Genomic DNA, 22,166 nt, shown 5'->3' with positions numbered 1-22,166 from the left:
TTGTAGCCAGAGCTGTACGGGAAGGAGGTTCAGTATCAGATTTGGCAGTAGTTGCTAATAGCTGTCAATTATGGCAATCCTAAAATATTACATCTGAATGATATCCAAACACAAAAATATTGTCACAGGTTATTTTGTGTGAAATACTATACCTTCTTTAACTGCTGCAACAAACTCACGCCCACACTGCCCTTTGTTGTTTATTCCAAATGTGTAGACATGGCCTTTATTAGTCAGAACAACTGCATGAGCTTTCCCCAAGGCTACCTGAGTCACATGAACATCTTTCAGATCCGTTACATGGCCTGAAATATTTTAATTATTACTAGAACAATATTTATATTTAAGACTAATAACTTACTTTGTATAATATCTATTCTTGCATTAATAATACATCACATACAATGAAAACTCACAACAAGTTACACTAAACATACAATTTCTAGCCAGATCATTTTACATTAACTGGATGGTGGATATATTTCATTTTAATTTATCACAAAAACAGAATAATTTCAGAGAAGGTAATGCCTTATGCCTTCTACAGGAAATCACATTTTTATCATTAGGCACAACTAGCATACAAAACAATATAACTGGTAACATTTCATGAGCATTCAATTCACATTTTACTAGGTCTAATTATACTATCAAGTTTCTTCTGAAACCATCAGTTTGTATTTTTTTAACACCAAGAATGGAAGTAAACATGATGAAATAGTCTTAGAATCAATATATAGTTACAAATAAAAACAACCACACACTAAAGCACTTTCCACAATATTTATTACACAGGGTGAGCCAGGCGAGGGAATTGTTAATAACTACTTTCAACAGGAGTCCTCTACATCCTATACAGCTCATGTCGCCATGGCATTGTTGACTTATCAAGTTTTGAAACAGGATCATCTCAAAGTTAGACATATTTGTCAAATCTCACACCTCCAGATCATTATCTGTGGGTTTTACCGAAAAACTATATTTACAAGAACAATCCCCATTCTCTGACAAAACTGCAGGAACATATCACATTTATCAGCATTTCTCAACTGTCACATGTAGAGTGCTGCAATGAGCGTTTTTCGCTCAAGCAGCAAATAGTTCGCACGGGGAATGCTAGATGGCATGCAGAATTGATAGGTCTTATGCTCGAGCGAAAAATGCTCCAACGAGCGGAATACACTCGAACACTCGAACCCTATTAGTACACGTATTTCCATCATTTGTCTATGGTAATGGGTCCTCAAATATGGATCTTGAAGTAAAAGACAAAGAGAAATTGAAAGTTTTGTGTATCTTACGAGATATGTGAAAATGAAATAGATGATTATGGGTTGAAACTACCAAGGCTGGCAGTAGATGTTTCTACGATTATTGTTACATTAAAATGATGTTCGATTGAATGTTATAGCTGCATTTTATTATTTCGTATAATATGATTATCCTTTTTTAGTTAGTGAGCAATGATGTACATGTGTTTGTTGCACTGTGATACGATATTTGTAATTGCTTAGGCAGGTCTGTCAGCATGTGTATATATATTTTACGTTTTGGTCTGTAGATATTGCATAATTTCATATATATTGTATTTGAGCCTTACATAATAATATACGGAATTATTATTTACAATTGTAATTGTATAGAGTGGTTGGTTTCATTCCATGTATGGGGTTTAGGTTGACAGTGCTGCTTATTAGGCTCTGAAATACAGGACATTGTCAATCATTCCACTACGAGTGCAGTACAATCGAGTGTATCACACTCGAGCATGGGAAATTCGATCGAGTATTTTCGAGCGAAAGTGGTTCAATGTAGTACTCTAGTCACGTGTCTTTGAGAACATGTTCAGATGAGTGGATGCATGTATAAACACAGGAGGGTCCACTTCCGGCATTTACTGTAGCAAGTATGTTTGTAGTTGTTGTACATGTATTGTCTTACCAGGTGAAGTATTGTCTTACCAGGTGAAGTGACTTTTGGTTCACCCTGTATATTTTTTTACTTGGTTTCATTATTACTTACAACTACAATGTCCAATTAAAGTAACCGAACATGAGGCTAACTCAAAAGACACAGTACCTGATGCATGATCGCAATGAGCTGTGTCTTTTCCAAACATGAAAAGTTCCCCTTCCTTTGTCACAAGTGCAGTGGTCCCATTGTTGCATGCTGCGTGTACAATATGTTGACCATCCACTTTGATCATTTTCTTTGGTTTGACTGGTTTTGGCTGACGACGAGCTTTATCTGTAATAAAATGAAAACACAGTTACAGTATTTTTAGACAGATATAAAATCAGGGGCACATAAAAATAACTAAGCTTGCGGCATAAACTTGCAAACAATAATGATTACTGAAATGTAGAGAAAGTAATATATGGAAGAGAACCAGATTAGGAGATTTGATAGAATGAGTTTCATGTAGATAATGATGTGATCATTTCCCCAGAGTAAAAGTCACTTTCAGCTGCAGGAAGGTGTGGCAAGAGGAGACACTGGGACAATTTGTGTGTTAGGACAATTCATAACACATGGTAGAATAAAAAATCGAAATCGGCGAATACATTTCTTGATTTTAGGTTATTTGGGGGGGGGGGTGAGAGACAAAAGCTTGAAAGTCCACCACTTAATGCAGACATTGGATGGAAGGATACAGAAAAAGGTAAATTTGTCAGTGGTAGTGTGAATCTGGAGGTTGTGGAAAGTGAAGAAAATGGGAAAGGTTTTGCACCTTGGATGGTTGCATTTCTGAGCAGGGGGGATTGGTTGTGGGCTGAAGGGGTATTTTGGACCAGGAGGTTTTGGAGATTGGGGTCCAGAAATCTTAACACGCACAGCACTAAAAATTTGAAAACACTAATAAAAGGTTTCAACATTGCCCAAATTTCCATTTGCATCTACAGGATCTGAGGGATTGACATCATAACATAATGCAGTGCATTCTTCATTATTTGAGGGTATCCCAATACAAAAGGAGCTTTTCTTATATGAAAGAATGTGCCATTTAAATTTGGTAACTATGAACACTTCACATCTCATGTTGACTTGAGCTGCCACTTCTCCCTGAAGTGCATAAAGGCATATTTATGGGATGTGAGGGTAGGGCCACACATATTTTCAATATCAGCCATTTTGGAGGTAGTGTGATCAACACCATACTCTGGCCACCTTTAGCCCCCAGGTACCCATTGATTCGAGGCTGGGTGAGCCCCAGAGCTGCTTTATGCAGGGACAAGGCTGAAAAATTCCAACCTTAGTTCACCCACGCTGGGAATCGAACCCAGGTCTACCGTATGGCAGTCACTAGACATCACGGATCTTCTCCCCAAAGAATGGAGTCAACTCTTCAGACCCTGAAGATGCAAACAGGAAGTCTGTGAAACATCTTAAACGTATTGTTAGTCTTTTGAATTTTTTGTGCTGTGTATTTCATGCCTGCATGCAACAAACAATAAAACATTATTATATTTTCTTTACTAGAAGTGGGAGACTTACTCTGATCTCCATCTTCTCCTCTCCTAGCTGTTCCAACAAAGAAAACACTCCCATCCTCTGCAACAATCACAGCATGTAAACCCTCGTGACCAACAGCGAAATGAACTACTTTTGGAGATTTAGTCACTGGAAGCTCCGACCACTTGCCACCTCTTAATCCTCCTTGTTTTATTCCAAGACTTGAAGATTTGCCACAATAAAGGATCTAAACCAAAATAAAATTGCATGCACATAAATATTAATTTTAGGGAAAAATATTAGGCACGTGTGGAAAATCTAATTAAAAACTATGGATACAACCTGTTCACCATGACAGAAATCCATGATGATGTATGAACAATTCAATTTCTACTGACGTGGATAACAACTCTAACCTAATAGTTTTTTCTCTACCACATTACCTAGTATGAAAAAAAACAACTTTGTGATCAATTTAATTTCCTTTTTGTAACCAACAACTTGCTGGAGAAATAACCAAAACAAAGTGATATAACTAGAGATATGCATATTTTGTTTTTGACCAAAACAGGAAATGTGAAATAACATGTTGCAATATTCATTTTTCATATTTTTGAAAGGTGTGAGGTATCTTTTGTTACTATGAAATGGTATGAAATGAGCTGCAGAATTTGAAATAAACTCTTAAATATGAAATTTAGAGTTTATTTACGAACACAACACCTTCTGATGTCTGAATTATCCCGCGAGTTATGCAAAAATCATGCAAAATTGATTCAATTTCCTGTAAATATTTGAGAAGCAAATTCCTATACACAGGAATATACTTAATTCTCCAATAACAACATAAATGTGTTATATGTATAGTTTTTATATACTGAGTTAGATCCTAAAATTTGTCCAATTTCTATATCGAATCTTGATCTTTTATTCACAATAAAAATGTGTCCCTAGGTATAACTAATCATACATTTCATTTCAGGATATGGAGATATGAGATACACCATGAGATTAGATTGCCTACTAAAACCATTTTAAATATATTTTATTTTATAACTGAAAAGTTACGTGCAAAATTATTTCTTCACCAGATATTCTGTGCCAATGCTCTGCCACTGAGCTATCAAGGTAGCCTCTAGCCTGCACACAAAATATGTCTCTGTGTACAGCTCTGGATAATCCTAAAATCAGACCTTATCTTCCTCACAATCTTGATGTTGCCATTTCTTGTAAGGACAGGCACATGAAAAGGACAACAGTGGTCCATGGAGAATTCACTTTCATATGGAAAGTTCAGAAGGGAACCTGGAGGGAGGGCAAGAGGGTGCTGAGAGACACAAAAATCTGAAGCAATGTTGTAAACCTAGTCCCACCAAGCTGTTTCTTTTCCATCTGTTGGGAAATGTAGGGAGGTACTGTTATCAATTTCCAATCTTTTCCAGAAAAAAATTATTTATATTTTACATAGACTAAGTTTGTTTGCAAATTCCAGAATATTCGCCTGCCCGCTGCTATTGCCCACCTTTAAGTAAGTGACCACTAATGCCATCTTCGTGCAACAGAAGGAGGTAAGTAGTGTTTCAGCTGGTCTACAGGGCAGCCAACAAAACAGCATGTTTCTTTGCATGGGTATCAATTCCCAGGACACTGGAGTATGCCGAATGACTAATGGGGGGGGGCCTGAGTTAGCTGTGCTATCTTTGGGACATATGACTCATTACTATATTGTTATTAGTTTCCACAATATAATTTTCTTTTTTAAAAAAAAGACTGTTTCAGGGAAGTATTGATATATACTAGGCATGTTATTTTTATTTTTTTTTAAACATTTTTCTCTGAAAGTATCAACACTAAGTGCACAATTTTTGCAACTAGAATGCAACACATATTAGACAATTGCAGGTACCATTTCTAACAGGCACGTCTCGGCATATAGGCTTACAATAGGCTTATAGCCGATTCTGTGCTAACAAAACAAAGTATGATTTGTAACTCTACCATTCCTAGTTTCAGAGATATTAAATTGTATTTAAAACGTAGCAGAAATTTAAAATCCCACTAAAACGCACTTAGTCTGGGTGCAAATGCCAGAAAAACAGCCTCAATGTCAAAGGGTTAAAGAGATGAAAACTTGGAACATCATTCCGGAAGACCACAAGAGGTAACAACCAGTTCTGAACATGTGTTCTGTAGTCAGTTGCAACAAGCTTACAATTCATGGTGCAAATAGCAACTTGCACTAGCAAATCACCACAAGCCAGTACGTGCTTGAAGCTGCCGGACAGCTGGTGAACTCAAATGCAATCAAAAACCTGTGCACAAAATGAATAGTGAATTGATTCGAAGGATATCTTTAGATACAATGTGCTAGAGATTATATTGTTGAGGTTAGTGCTCTGTCATTACTCTCTTAAAAAACAAAAACTACTTTATAAACAATATATTTTTCATATAAAAGCCATAAAGATTAACCATGAACCAGTAACATACCTTCCCAGATAGAGTTCTTATCAATCCAAAATCTTTTCCTGCTGCAATCATTGCTGTCTCCTCTTCAAATCCTGTGCGTATTGTATGAATCGAGCTGTCTTCATCAAACGAAGCAGTCCCAAATACATCCAAACATTTTCGGGCAAGTTTCAATGGCAGTTCACCCGTAGAAACAATTGGTTTATTTGCAGGGTTGAGAATCCTCACTACAAATCCATCCTAATTGGAAAATGAAATCAGTGCATGCTTTATATAAAGGGATATATCATAATACTTCTGCTAAATTAAGAGAACATAAAAAAATTACCCTCTTGATATAAGAAAAAATATTAGCATGTATTAATTTGCCGCTTCCCTAAGAAGATTGAACAATAAAGTAGGTCTTGAAGAAAACATCCTACAAACTTCTTTGGGGAGATTATAAGATTGCTACATGTCCTTTATTAGATATTGTCCTCCTTGCAAGAGTTTCTTTGCAGAAAGAAGTATAACAGAAATAAATTTTCAATAATACTACTAATAATAATAACCACCAAGATTAATGATTGTTATTGTAGAGAATTTAATGAATTATATTTTAATATAATCTTAGAAATGTGAAAAATAGATTAAAAAAAAAGTTATCACAACACATTCTTATTATGTAGAACAAGAGATGGCTCCGGGTTGCTTAAATGTTATCGAGTCAGTTATGTTCACAAATTTCTTAGCCTCCGATTGACGTAGATCTTACAGGACATGTGTCTTTTACAAAATCTAAACTGTTTTTAATTAAACCAGGAAAACAAGAGTTGTTCAGGCCTGGAGGTGTGGTTGCATTCATGGTGCAACCACACCTCCAGGCCTGAACAAGGCCACCCAGTAACGCCCCTCATCCCCTATCCTCACCCTCAACCACCACCTTTTCCCAACCACCCCCCCCCCCCACCACTCACAGTTTTCGACAAGTCAGGCGAAAGAACCATTTTTTTTGTGGTACTGTCAACACTTTATTTTTCCTTCGGGACTTGGCAACACTACAGGTCATGCTTACTCTTCCCTCTAGTCACTTAGTTATACAACGTCTCTACTCCTGAAGATGTGACATACCATCACGAAAATTTGAATTTTTTCTTTGTCCGGTGAGTGTTTCCTCTCTCCTCTTTCACTTTTTATTTAGCCCTTGTGGCCCTCCTTCCTTTTATATATATATATATAGGCTGCAAATTTCGTTCTCTTTCGTTCTCGTTCGGCTGTGTAAAATACATCATAAAAAAGTCACATCTTCTTTACTTCAACCAACTTCTAATTCACCCCCTCCCCCCTTCCAGGGAGCAGTCCAAACTCTTCCTCAACTTGCATTGTAATCCAGGCTGAAAAGGAATTTGCACCCAACGCATATTCGGTCACATTGAACAGCGTCACTCTATAATCATTTGGGTTTGCAATTGGATTTCACTAAAGTGAAACTGTATATTTAGTCCTGATTAACCCAAAAGCATAAAATGAACTCCAAACAAGCTTTATGAAACCTGCGCATTTTCAGATATCAAAATCTGAGCTCGTTATTTACTCTCATGTTAATCAACGATTTAATGTTGGATTTAGTAGTATTCTCGATGTCAAACACCCGCTCCTCCGAAATTTTCCCCTTGAATTATTTTTTTTATTATTTTTTTTAATCGGTCTCAGCTTATACATTGAGCACTTTTCTTTTTTTAAATTGGTCTCAGCTTACACATTGAGCATTTTCCCGGGAAAAGGGTCGTTACTTCGAGAGGGTCGTAGAATCGTGAGCAGACTGTATTAAAATTCATAAATATTACAAACTAGTTTCAACTGTTTCAATTTCCAAGTATCAGTATGTGATGAAATTGGTAAGAATACTGGCTCAGCCCCAAAGTAAACTTGATGAATATCACACTAGAAATATCTGAAGCTCACCTCTTTGGCTGAAGTTATCAGTCCAAGGATTTCCCCATCAGAGAACATGACACAGGAACCCCAGTCTCTTCCTTCCAAAGTCACAACATCAGAAACACGCAGAGTCTCTCTATCAATGACTAGCAATTCACAGCTTCGTTTACTAAGTGATTTGAAATACAATGTATTCTGAAACAAAGCAATAAAGGCTAAATTAGCACAGTGACAAAAATATGAAAAATCACCACAAAAAACATTTCAAGCTGGATTTCTTCCTAAGATATGGAAAAAATGCTACATATTTAACAAAAATGCTTCTTACCATTATTGCACTAACCAAAGTACAGAATCAGAATTGTAGACACTAAAAGTAGTGAATTCATATATTCAGCTAGGTACTAAAATTACAATTCCAGTTGCATTTTGCAGCTTGTGACAGTTAACCTTTTGGGTCCAAGCATCTCGATCGAGATACCCAAATGTAACCCTCGCGGTCCCAAGCATCTCGAGGTCGTAGTTTTTACGTTATAACTTTTCTATTTTTGGCTAGAATTTTGATTCTTTTTTATATATATTGTTCCTAAAACATGTCTTTAACAGAAATGTTTCTTGCACCTTTTTTTTCTTCATGAAAATGGAGGGGAAAAGGCGGAAAAAGGGACTTCTCTTTTGCGTCTCTTTTCAAGGGAAAATTTTTGCCGACAAAGGAAGATGGGCTTTGTTGTTCTAAAGCAATGCTTTTCACCCCCGCCTGGTAACTAACTACATTCGAAGGAAGCTTGTTTATCAGTATCCGATGTCAAAATGAAAGTTTTCCATGAGGGCGCAAGCAGGGGGTGGGGGAAGACTGATTGTTGAATCTGCGTTGTGAGAATGGAATTTTGAAGCGTGCTGAAGGAAACCTTTGTTTTTTAGCACAAGTGTCCACAAGTTGCAACACATGTTACCCTGCATTGTCTAAAAATAGAATTTCAAGCAGTTGCAAGAATCGGCACTCATTTTTCACTGCGTTCTAGCTTTTCGTCCGTGAAAGTTGTGCGTAGGTGTGTCGTTTTGTGCCCAAGTGCGAGGACATTTTTTTGAGTGGTGACATAATTTTTTAAAATTATTTCTGGGGGGTTTCCTCCCTTCCCCCTCCATATATACGCCGAATTTGCATAAATTTTGCATTTTGTGCATTTTGACATTTTGATATTCTTTTTTTTCAGGGGGGAACACCATTCTTTTTTTAAAAAAGTACTTTTGAGGGGATTTCCCCCTTTCCCCCTCCATATGTAAGCGGAATGTGCATAAATTATATATCGTCTGAATCTGATTCATTCTGCGTACAACGGTATATCTTTCATATCTCTAGGGCATTTAGTTTCTGAGATATAGTCATTTCAATGTAACTCTGCATTTCGCTCAATTACGAAGCTTGAGACAGTGGCGAACACACCTTTCGTTTCAGGGGTACAACTCGCGTAATATTGGTCACATGACAATGATGAAAATTTTTTTCTGTTTCTTCCATGCCAGCGACAATTTCTATGTGCATTTTGAACTTTTCATATCTTTTTTTCAGGGGGGGGGGGAGAAACCCCTTATTTTCTTTAAAAATATATATTTTTCAGGGGATTTTCCCCTCCATATGCACACCAAATGTGCATATATTATATATCGTCTGAATCTGTGATTCATTCTGCGTACAACGGTATATCGTTCATATCTCCAGGGCAAATAGTCTCTGAGCTAAAGTCATTTCAAGGTACCGCTGCATTTTGAAGCTTGAATCAGTGGCTTGCCGACCATTCCTTTTGGGGGTACAACTCACGTTACATTGGTCATATGATAATAATGCAAATATTTATGTGTTCCTTACATGTCAGCGATCATTTCCATGTGCATGTCGACACTGTCATGTATTTTTTTCTGGGGGGGGGGGGGGGCGGACCCCATCTCCCCCGAAATGTTGGAATTTTTAAATTTAGCCCCCTCCCCACTGCCACATATACGCCGAATTTGCATAAATTTCATATAGCCTGCATCTCTGGTTCATTCCGCGTACAACGGTATATCACTCATCTCTCTAGGGCAATTAGCCTCCAATCTACACTCATTTAATTGAAACTCTTCTTGGGACTCAAAAGGTTAATTTCAAACATTATATGACACATACATCTAAAACTTACATTAGCATATCCTAACCACCCTCTGTCTTCAGTATGGAAATCAGATTTGTGCATGTAAATATGTCCTTTAATGGTTCCTCCATATCCTGATCCGATTTTGAATAAACCTTTGGAGGTATGTAAATATAAAAATTGACCATCACTTGCCAAGGCTTTTGCTGTCCAAGGGGTCCCATGATTATCTGCAATAGCAAAAAGAACACTACAATGTAAGAAATAAATGAAGCCAATTAAACATACATTATTGGATTCTGTGGAAATAGTAGTTTTCAAATGAAAATTAATGAAAGTTGTATCCACCCATATCAATAACACCCCACATTGTGATCACTTATTTCAGTCATATCTGAAGCAGAGATAAGAACACATGAGACACAAATCTCAGATACTTTCAAAACAAGTTACACATTTTTTCACCACAGCATAATAATAGAACTTATGAATATATCAATAAACTTCTTTTCACTAGGGCTAAGTTGATACCATTGGTATTGAATAATATCATTTGCAATTTTATCCCCAATAAAGGGTAACACTTTTCCATTGTCTCATAGGGTCTGCAAAATGGCATGCAATTTCAATTTATTGATTTATTTTATTTCACATAGTGAAGATGAGGATGAGTTGATGAAATTGATGAAGAGATGCACAAACAACACCCATGCCCAGGACAGGATTCGAACCCATGACCTCTGACATCAAAGCATGGTGTGCTAACCACACCGCCACCAAGGCCAGCCATGCGATTTTGAAATTTTGGCAATTTGTGAAATCCTCATAGATTGATATGGTACTGTTCTGATGGAATTTTAATTTTTTTTAAATTTATGCATATTCTGAACTACTGAAAAATTGTTATAATTTTTAAATGTTAGTGTTGGAGTCTGTGAAAATCGGCAACAGTATTGGATCAGTCGTCCTTGTTACCAATATCAAATGAGAACTAATAAATGGATAACAGTGTGTACCGATCACATATAAAATAACAAATAAGATCATTCATTCCCACCCTTTCATGAGTAAAAGTAAAAGTCTTAGTAAAATCAACTGAATGGTATATAAATTTACTTCAAGAAACAGGGAACAGACTTATTCCTTTATATTCGCTGAACCAAAAATGAAAAGGCAAAATAGCGCACTCAATTACAACCTTAATTACCAACAGAATTAAAATAGAACCTCAACTTTTCATTTCTCCACACCATGGATTTTATCTTGCTGATTCCAATAAAGCAACATGTTATAAAATCTTTCCATATTTTTAAATTTTCTTGCATTGTAAGTTCATTAGTGTTAATCTCATGTAAAATGTATAATTTATGTTCCACTGTACAGGTTCAGTAACATTATCACTAGGGTGCAGATAGTTATGCATTTTGCATATGCAAATATATATATACAAACTTCTTACATATATTAGAGCAATAACCACTACTAAAATTTTACACCTGCGTCTTGAGCATATTGTCTTCTTAATGAAAGAACTTCCTATTTCCTTCTGTCACTTCTGGTTATTCTCCACTTTCTTCTACAAAGCAGCTTCTCCGATGGCGCAGTTGTAGCGTCGTCGCCTTGTAATCAAGGGGTCCCAGGTTCAATACCCAGTGGAGGCACATAGTGGTTCGGATCCCACTTTAAACTGTAGGTCCAGTCCCAATTAGCCTTACTGTGCATAAAGTGGACTTAAAAACACGAAGTCAATCAATCAATCTTTTACAAAACACGGAGGTAAGACTTCTCTTGTTGTCCTCGTGGGAACACTCAAAAATACTCTTTTTGAGAGATAGAGAAAAAGACAACAATGGGATGGACAGTATATAGATGATCTTCAACTTAACGTGTCGGATACTGTTGCCTTAAAATATTGTCCTACTGTATCTTGTAAAGTAGTAAAAGTAAAGTAAAGTGCTCCCCTATGCTTTGCACCATGCCATGAAGTTTTATAGGGGTGTGCAGTTAGGGCTCCACATTTTCTTGATCACTGCCGAAGGTGTGGGTGATGTGATCAGCACCACACCCCTGGCTGCCTTTACCCCCCCAGTTTCGTCCAGGTACCAACTTCATACGACGCTGGGTGAGAGCCAGAGCCACTTGAACAGGTGGAAAAAATCCCAGTTCTCCCCCTCCAGGAATTGAACCCAGGTCTCTCTCATGGTAGTCAAATGCCCTAACGACTGAGCTACTGCGGAGTAGAGAGAGAGTTTTTTTTTCTGAGCATAATAATATTCATGCTGAAAACAGGAGTTTCGAGGTTGAATATTTGAGATATCATATTGCAGTCAAATGCAATCATGATCTTCAAGGAGTGTAATTTTTCTTTCATTTATAAAACAGCAATGTAAAATAAACAAGTGTGTGTGTGGAAGAAATCAGAACTGCAACTTTCACATTTATTACATGTTAAATTGTAGGGGCTGAAAAAAATCCCTCTTTACATGTAGGAATTTTGAAAAAAAAAACATTCAAATACTAACTTTGCATCTGTTACAGATACAGGGTAGCTACGATTTTTTGATTATGAAATTCCCTGACTTTTCCAGGTTTTCCAGACCAGAAATGAAATTTTTCCAGACATGTTTGTTGTCATGATTTTTGCTTTTGAATGTCATGTCTTTCAATAAAATATGCAGGCACGTTAATTATTATGAATATGAATATACACAGTTATTAGTTGAAAAGTTATTAGCGTCTGACTACCATGCTAAAGGTCCCAGGTTCGATCCCCGGCCGGTTCAAATCCGGGAACTTTTCTAACATTGGAAGTGTCGAATGACATGGGTACCTGGGGGAAACCCTGGGGGGTAAAGGTGGTCAGGGGCATGATGCTGATCACATCACCCCTACTCACGACAGGATCAAGAAGTATGGGGCGTTACCCCCACACCCCCTATACGCCTTCATGGCATGGTGCTAAGCACAGGGGAGCACTTTACTTTCTTTTTACCTTTTTTTATTAGCTGAAAATTTACCAAGAGATTAATATGATGCTATTCAATGAAAAAATAAAAACTATTGTACTTCCGCATTTTCACTAAGTCATTACATTTAAAGTGGTAAAAAAATTAATAAAAAAATGTGGCATATATCAAAGCTGTACAATGTAACCTGTATACAACACAACCTCAATTATATCAATACAAATGAGAAACAGAAAATTAGGTCATGTACCTTTAGAAAATATGCAATAAGTTTAATGATTATATTTTTTAATTCATTGAAAATAGTACATATTTCGGAAATTCAGAACGTGAATGGAGCTGGTGAACCACCATACACCTAAAAAAAATATATACGCGGGCCATACATTGGAATCAAATATCTCCATTATTTGAGTTTTCCACATGCTGGAATCAATTTTATATTACGGAAAACATCGAAATCTGTCTATTAAAAGGTAACAGTTCCGAATGTCTTATGATTTTTTCAAATTTTCCTAGCAGGAAGACTAATTATCATACCATTGTGACACAAAATTTGAACCTTCCTTAAAATAATGAGCACTGTTTGGATTCGAAGAAAGTTATTTATGTTGAAAAGAAAACTTCAAAATGACCTTACACACTTCCCACGGACAAGGTATTCTCCGGTTGACAAGCGACAGTAAGTATCGTAAACTAGTGGGAATGAATGTAGAAATAAATCGGAAGCTTAGTAGAGTGCCTTCAGGGTCTTTATTTTAATTCTAAGACAACCAAACCTGACATTCCTAACCTAACCACAAAAGGATATATTGACAAAATCTTAGGTAATCGCTAAAACTCTGCAGTATGCGTTAATAGACATACTAAATCGAAATCGAACCATGTAAAAGTTGCATTTGTAATATGATGAAATCTTAATAAAACAAAAGGAACTTGGGCCCCTTTTCACCACTTTTCAGCATAATTTCATTCTACACGCAAAAAATACTAAAATTACTATCGGCATCAAACCAACATTTCTAATCTAACAACGATGTGTGACCAGCATACGTTTAATTCCTCTATTTCGCACCAGTTTTTAAAAAATAAATTCGTTCTACATGCACAAAACACATGCATTCTTCTTCTTCTTTTTTTGTCCCTGTCAGCATTATCTTGTCGACTTTGGACATCGTTATTGTTTTGTATTTGTTTTAATGTTTTCTTCTCAAGTTTATAGTTAGTTTCATAAATTAATCATAATCACAAATATAAAACAATTATAAATAATTCACTTTGTTGTCCTTTTTCTGTTTCTTCTTCTTATTTTTTAAACTATATATATGTATATATAAAAATCACTTTATATTTAGAGTTTACATTTCCGAGAATATGCATATAGCAACCATATTAATGAAGTGGATAAATCTGTTAAAATGGATTAGAGTGATATTGGAAATGGAATTTTTAATCGTTGTAAACCTTTGTAGAGTATGATTTGTTGATCTGAAAAAATTGGACATTCTAGAATTAAATGTTGAGCATCGGGATTATTATTGCCACATTTACAATTTCCTTGAGTTTTAATTTTTATTTTTGCTAAATGTGCTGGTGAACGTACATGTCCTGTTCTTAATCTATTAATAAAAACTATGACTTGCCGTGGGAGTGTGTATGAATTGAACCAAGGGACCTTAGATTTAAATTCTGCAATCCATCTATATGTGTTGCCCACAACCTTAAATTGATCTTTGCACCATTCATTCCATTGTTCCATAATTTTTATTTTCACTCGTGGTAATAAATCAGTATACATTAACCAATTGAAACTTATGAGTTGTAAATATCTGGCCTGTTTAGCATATCTGTCTACTCGATCATTTCCTACGTTAATATTATGTGCTTTAACATAACTGAATTGTATGTCAATGTTTCTTTTGCAAGCAAATTGAATTTGTTGAATAATTAAAATAATTAAATATGATTGATGACATAATTTGGGATAGGATGTAGATAATGCTTGAAGAACATTCAGAGAATCTGTAAGGAGAAGAATTTTTTTTAAATCTTCCGCTATTCCACATTGTAAGGCTTTGTATAGCGCGTAACTTTCCGCAGTAAAAATAGATAAATCTATAGGTAATCTAAATTGTTGATAAATGTTTTTCTCTGGGATGTAATAGGCACATCCTACACCATTGTTATTCTTAGGACGTAAATCATTACGTGCATTGGCCATTTTTCTCTGTACATTGTATGTAAACCTAGATCTCTGAAGTGGATTGAACATTGAGTGTATAATGGAATATCTAGCTGATAAATCAAAGGATGTAAGAGAGTGAAAGTATTAGCACCTGTGACTCAAAGAAGTTTCTTTACTCTCCATATAAACAATTACATTGGGGCTTGATTGCATAAGACCTAGACAAAATCTCAATGCTTTTCTTTGTAATATATCTATTTTGTTGAGTAGACTGGATTTTGCTCCCACATAGCTGAAAGCTGCATAGTCGAAAAATAAGCGAAAGCAATTTTTATAAAAGAGAAGTAAAATTTTTGGGCGACCTCCCCATTTTGTTGTTGTCATGCTACGAATTATGTGAAAAACTTTTGACCTTTGTGTAATAAATATAAAATGTGTGTATTCCACGTAGAACATCTATCAAAATGTACACCTAAATATTTGTGAGAATCTGTCAGTGGGATGTCAGAAATTTGTAAAATATTATTGGGATAACTGTCTGTGCGTTTGTTATTAAAACAAATGATTTTGGATTTATTTTCACTAAGGGTTAATCCTGCATTATGAAACCATTCTCTAATGGTGCTAATTAATCTCTGCGTTTTGATTACGCCTTGGGTTGCATCATCTGTAGTACAGTAAAAACAGAAATCATCTGCGTATTGTACTATCTGGAACGGTTAAAGAGGTATAAACACATGCATATTTGAATAATGACGTCACTGATACTGCATAAAATCACTAATTTCTCAGGTGTAAAACATCTCTGCAATGTAAAAACTACGACAACGAGCAAATGAACTAGTTGATCAAGTTGCATCTGAACGGGTCGCAAACAAAGGACTCAAATTCACAGGGGGGACGAAGTAGTGAGTCCCTTTGTTTTTACTAGACATCCGCACCCGTCCAGTGTGACGTCAACCACAGCCAGTTTACGTGAAATTCTGCTCTTCAAGGCAGAAAGTATTACACTGTCTTTTGTTCGAGGAGTATACAGTTATTGCAGATCTAAAAACAATGAACTGTCCGAACACCAACCTGCTCCGCTTCACGTATCAAAAGAGAACGGGTATATTCTTGCAGAAAGGAAATTTAATCACCACACACAAAGCTAAAGAAACATTTTCTCCGCAAGAAATTCTGAGGATGGCTGGTGCGTAGGTTTCGTCTTGAGTAGCTTGTTCTCTAGGGAAAAGTCTCAGGCCTCTCCAAATTCCGGTCTTGAACAGGTTCACAAGAACGAGTCGCAAAATGAACGGATCCAAGAACCTAGATCCTAGAGTGAATAAATATAGAATCGAAATGTAAAGGAACCATAATTTTGTACGTAACAGACTAGAAGTCAAATGATGAGAGGAACAAGTTTCTGAACTGAATCTTTTGGGGAAACTGGAATCGCAAGAACCGAATTCGGAAGTGGAAATGAACAGTTCATTCATTTTTTAACTGGTTCTCCTGCAACTCCAAAATGCACGTAAATTCCAGAAAATATGCAAAATTCCCTGACTATTCCCTGACTTTTCCCTGACCAACCAAATTCCCTGACTTTTCCCTGTTTTCCAGGTTTTCCAGTCGCGTAGCAACCCTGAGATAACAATTTCCTAACAGCAACATCAATGCTTAGTTCAAAGTTTTACAAGTAATGCAACCAGCTTAACAATTGCAAATAAATGTATCTTACATACCTGATGTCATTTTTACATGAGCAGAGTCAATGCGGGAATTCTTTGGTACACCATGAGTTATCCAATCAGGTCTTACTATTTTCCCAAGCAATACACCATGTACACTCCTCTGTAATGCTGTCAGGACAGCTGGCATCTGCAATAGAAATGGAGATTTTCAATACATGAAGCTGAAATCACAGCTATATGAGTAGGGGCTGAACAGTTCTTGATTACGAACCATTATTGGCCAATCCACGATCAACATAAAGGCCTGAGCCACTACAATTTTGGAATGGTCTAATAATAAGGATGCTACTGCTGTTCAATTGGGCTGTTTCCTGTTCTTAGTCTATGATGGTCACTTTTGTCCTTATTTCTACTCCAGTACAGCATAGGTATTTTATAATTCACCTCTAGTTCTCAGATTTCAACATGAATGGATATGTTGCCTGCACATTTCATAATACAGACAGTTATTCTAAACTGCTAGATACCTGTCACTCAGTTTCATAGTTAAGCGGACTATGCTCACTCTTCAGCACCAATATAAAATTCCCACACAATTTCAGTTTTTCTTGTATGTACGCATTGCTTGCATTGTAGATTTATTTTCCTATAGTTTACGGTTATTACAAACACAAGAAAACAGATCTTCATTGTGACATTTCAGGAGAACACACACTTTATATAACATTATATAACCATTATATAACGGATTCTTTTTCTTTAAAAAATTGCTAACCATTGTTATAACTGTATCTTTAGTCAAAATGAAAATAAATGTCTGATGAAGGGAGCGTGTGTTCTCCTGAAACGTCACAATGAAAATCTGTTTTCTTATGCTTGTAATAACCGTAAACTACAGGAAAATAATTCCAGTTTGTTTATTTGTTCGTTTTTGCAACAAAATTCTGAAATTTGCAAGGTGGGAAATCATCCAACTAGTTACAGGGTGGTGTGGTCAGCACAATGAACCCGCAGTCGCTGTTGTAGATTACCATGTCCGGGTTACGCTACTCATTCACAGCTCCCCAATTTCAGTATGATGGTGGGTGGCCACTGGTCCCATACACAGGCTGAAATCTCAGGAGAAAAGTTGTTGTGCTCCCCCCCCCCCCCCCACCTTTCCCCCATGAGACTCGAAACTGCAAACATCCTATATCTGGAGCCCAAATCATGATACCTTAGACGCTATGGCATACGAACTATTTTAACTAACGAGTTGGAGAACTTTGGCAAGGTGCACTAAATGGAATGTGGTTTGTATGTTTGAGAGCAACTTGACAGCGACACATTTCTCAAATGCATATTACAACAAAGCAACAATAATTAACAAATAACTCGCAAAATATAATAATTTATATTTGAAAATGTGGAGCTGTGATGGTCCAGTCTGTAGGACGTCTGACTAACATGCAGGAGAACCTGGTTCAATTCCCATGGTAGATGTTCTAAGGTTGGAACTTTTCAGGCTTTGTCCCTGTCCAAAGTGGTTCTGGGGTTCATCCAAGCTCAAATAAATGGGTACCTGAGTAAACGTGGCCGAAGCATAGTGCTCATCACATCACATCCAAATATGGTTGAGGTTGAGAATGTATGAACCTTCATGGCATGGAGCAATGTGCACAAGGAACTTTGTCTTTTGATGCAAATGTATTACATATTTTTTCACTCTAGGACCATGATAAAATTCCCGGTTTTGAAGGTGAACTTTTAAAAAATTCAAGGGTATACACGCAGGTGTTTTCTCTACATCAAAGTATTACGAATCTCACCATTAACACATATGCACACACAAACATATTAACAATATAAAGGGTATGTGTGATTCCAATGTATCCAAAAATTCTACATCAATTCAATTAAACAGTATATATATTTAAAATATTTAATTTAAGGTACGGAGTTTACATTTACAATTCCAAATATTCAGACTCGAAATACATCTTCAAACACAAGTGACAGATGTTACGGGATATACTAATCTACGAACATTTGTTAATTGTACAAGAACTTCAAACTCAAATTTGTCTATTCATATTTAGGATATCTTATCTTTAGGGGCATGCATATTTCGTTTTTGACGAAAAAATGAAATGTGAAAAAACACATTGTAGTGTTAATTTTTCATGTTTTTGAAAGGTGTGAGATGCATTTTGTGACCATGTTTTGTCACAAAATAATGCGAATTGAACTGCAAAAAGCGAAATTAACTCTCAAACATGAAATTTAGAGTTTATTCACCGACGCGACACCTTCTGAGGTTTGAATTATCCTGAGAGTTATGCAATTCCCGGAAAATTGATTAATTCTGCTGTTAATATTGGAGAAGCAAAAATGGACTCCTTTACACAGAAATAAACTTAATACTCTGATAACTACATAAATGTGCTATTAGAAGTGAAATGTTCATTCAGTGGAATAAGTATAGTTTTTAAATCAAATTTAGGATTATATTCACAATTTTAAAACCAAAACGTCTTTTTATATCCCACTTTTCATCCCATTTTTCACCGCTATAACACCGATATTTTATTTTATTTACTGCTTTTGAACCTGAAATTGACTCAGTTTTTGTACCAAAATTTTGCTTTTTTATTTACCAAAAATATGTGCCTCTACTTACCTTGCAATAATCTTTCATCTGTCACATAGACTGTTCTGCAAAAGACACTAAAAAAGTAAACGGATTGAGAGAATTCTGATTTATTTTACCCGCAATTCTCTTTTCTTTCCTCGACAAAAACAAAACCTATACTGTAAAAAACTTGCCTCAGAGCATTTATAAATATGTATAAATTCAATGGAACTTGGATTAATAAAATTTGCATTTTTTCACATCTACGGAGAAAAATTCACATAGAATTCCCTGACCCAATAATTTCACGCAGAATTCCCGGTGAGTAGTCACCCTGTAATAAACTGATTAGAGAAAAAAAAAAAACTATTGGTGTAATAATCAGCATGCATTGTTGGGACTCGAAATTTGGAGTTATAATCACTATGCACTCCAGAAAAATTGTTTTGTTTCTGGTGGGTCAAAATGTCTCTGGAAGTGCGAGGGATCCATGTGCAAAAATTTATGAACACAAAAAAATTATAATTGTCCTATCCCTGTTATAAAAATATCCTCCAACCCCTCCCTTCTGAAACCACTGCTTGGAAATTATAGCTTTTTTTTTTTTTTTTTTTCCTAAACAAATTTCTGCGGAAGTCATATTTAATTTGGAGAGCCTACAATTCTCAGAATTGAAGGACTTCTTAAGCCAGTGCTTTTGATTGATCTGGTTTATTTTACTTCGCTTTTCTGGCACTTTTGGCTAATCGCAAAGATGGAGATGAGTGCACATGCCCAGACTGGGATTTGAACCTTGGATCCATGGCATCATAGCATGATGTGCTAACCACTCTGCCATGGAGGCAGGCCTACATATTTTACATGGAACCACCACTGCAAAGTTTCCAACAGAGGCTGAATTCAGGAACAGTTCATTGCAGGTCATTACCATGAAGATATCAACAAAGTCAGTTTCAGATATGCTTCGACCTTTCAAGAGCTAACATCATTCTTATCTTCAGCGAGACATGTGTTGCAAGCATATCTGGAACTGACCTGCCGGGAAGCTGCGAGGAAGCTTACAGAATTATAGGTCATCACAGGTGATAGCCCTGGCTGATATCGGTAAAATCGTATCTAATACATTGATTGATTTGCTTTACTTTGTATCTATTGCAATAACCAATTTTTACATACATGTATGTTTTGTGATGCAAGTGCTCTAGGGCACATTAACAGTGCAGCCATTGCACTTAACAGCTTGCCCGTGTCCCCACGCACCACAACCAGGCTCAACAAGCAAGCACACGCAACGGCCGTCAAGTGGCTTCCATCATTTGCAGCTGCAGACTCTGGTCCATGGGAAGTTGCCAGATCTAGCAGCAAGTCAAACAAGGGATCTGAAAAGAACAAGAAAAAACATCAGACATGGCCATATGCAAGGGTAGAAAAATACAGGGTTACCGGTCTCCATGACACCTAAAAATTTTCGACTGGCGCCTGAATATTTAAATTCAGTTCTAATTTTTTTTTTTTTTTTTTAATAGAAATTTTCATTATGGTAAACGTCCCTAATTTCAACAATGTGCCTAAGTTCGACAGGGTATTTGAAAAATCGTAAAAGATAAGGAAACTATGAAATGCAGAAAATCGTGCATGTATCATGCGACAGTGTACAGGTTTACCCCATGTCGTGAAAAGGGCGGTTGCACCAGATGAGACATAGCAGCAGCGCGGGAGAAATTATGACTGCACTATTTGCTAACTGCGAAAAATCAATTGATTTTTAGTGTATTTCGTAAGGTAAATTTTCTACGTACGGTTTTTACCAGTTTTGTGTTGTTTCAAAACAAATTTCAATACTTTATTATTGTTTTAGAGCTGTTTTCTGAGCTTCCTAGTCTGTTGCGGCAGACAAAGGTTGTTCATGTAACAAAATAAGGGGGGGTGTCGAACATATGAGCACAAAAATGGATGGTGCACCAAATTTCGACAAGTGTCGAAATTTATTCGAAAATACACAATGGTTGGTTTTGATGTGCATTGAAAGGCATTTTGTTTACCATTCATGAAAATACCAGTTTCATTGCCCTACGGCAATTGCAACATTAATCCGACAGGGGGGGTGTTGAAGTTTGGTGCCGTGCATGTCGAATTTTGGGACATTCCCTGAAACATCATTTCTGGGCTTTTTGCATACTTTTTCTCTCTTGTGTCATTGCTATTTCCATGAAATCACTCGTTCTTCCTGCGTCACTAAATGTGAGGGACCTGAACTATACAAAATTGCAATAATATTACCAAAAAATGTCACTTTATAATTAAGTGTTTATATTGGCTTAATGTGATAAACTGAACTAAAACTCCATGCAAATTAAATAGCCAAATGATGAAAATTTTGTCTTGTGTACGATTTTTTAATGTTCTTAACAATTCTGCGAAAATGTTGCAAAATTTGCTGATTAATGATAAATATTACACAGAACTAAAATTTGGCCTCATACAGTACATGATTATCCTTGTTCTATGATTTTGTGAAAAATGTAGGTGTGTGTGGGACAGAATATTTTGGGTCGGGGTGGGAAATATTCCAAATTTCCCAAAGCTCTGGAAATCTCAAATTCTACACGTCATTTTCACTTTAAGTGATTGTTTTTGCATTTGTGGTACAAAAACGAACAATTTTCGATAAGTTCTATCGATAAGTTCTAGCCACTTACAATGCAGAAACATCGAGCAACAAAGGTTGTACACCGGAGCCGCTTGATAATTAATTTACATTAA

General features: G+C 36.2%; 1 protein-coding gene across 1 annotated transcript in view; it reads right to left on the bottom strand.

Moving 5' to 3' along the window:
* hiw (MYC binding protein highwire) overlaps positions 1-22,166 on the bottom strand; it is a 529,247-nt gene that overhangs the window by 486,774 nt on the left and 20,307 nt on the right. Inside the window, exons 5-12 of the mRNA XM_083126444.1 lie at positions 20,580-20,782; positions 16,844-16,979; positions 10,017-10,198; positions 7,867-8,034; positions 5,944-6,162; positions 3,496-3,700; positions 2,080-2,247; positions 153-305 (exon numbers count right to left, since the gene is read on the bottom strand). Coding sequence (XP_082982570.1) covers positions 153-305; positions 2,080-2,247; positions 3,496-3,700; positions 5,944-6,162; positions 7,867-8,034; positions 10,017-10,198; positions 16,844-16,979; positions 20,580-20,782 — 1,434 coding nt within the window. The remainder of the gene's footprint in view (positions 1-152; positions 306-2,079; positions 2,248-3,495; positions 3,701-5,943; positions 6,163-7,866; positions 8,035-10,016; positions 10,199-16,843; positions 16,980-20,579; positions 20,783-22,166) is intronic.

Source organism: Lepisma saccharinum, chromosome 8 (genome assembly GCF_977018435.1).
Source record: "Lepisma saccharinum chromosome 8, izLepSacc3.1, whole genome shotgun sequence".
Taxonomy (NCBI): domain Eukaryota; kingdom Metazoa; phylum Arthropoda; class Insecta; order Zygentoma; family Lepismatidae; genus Lepisma; species Lepisma saccharinum.
Note: the sequence above shows the minus strand (reverse complement) of the source record. Positions and strands in the feature narration are given on the sequence as shown.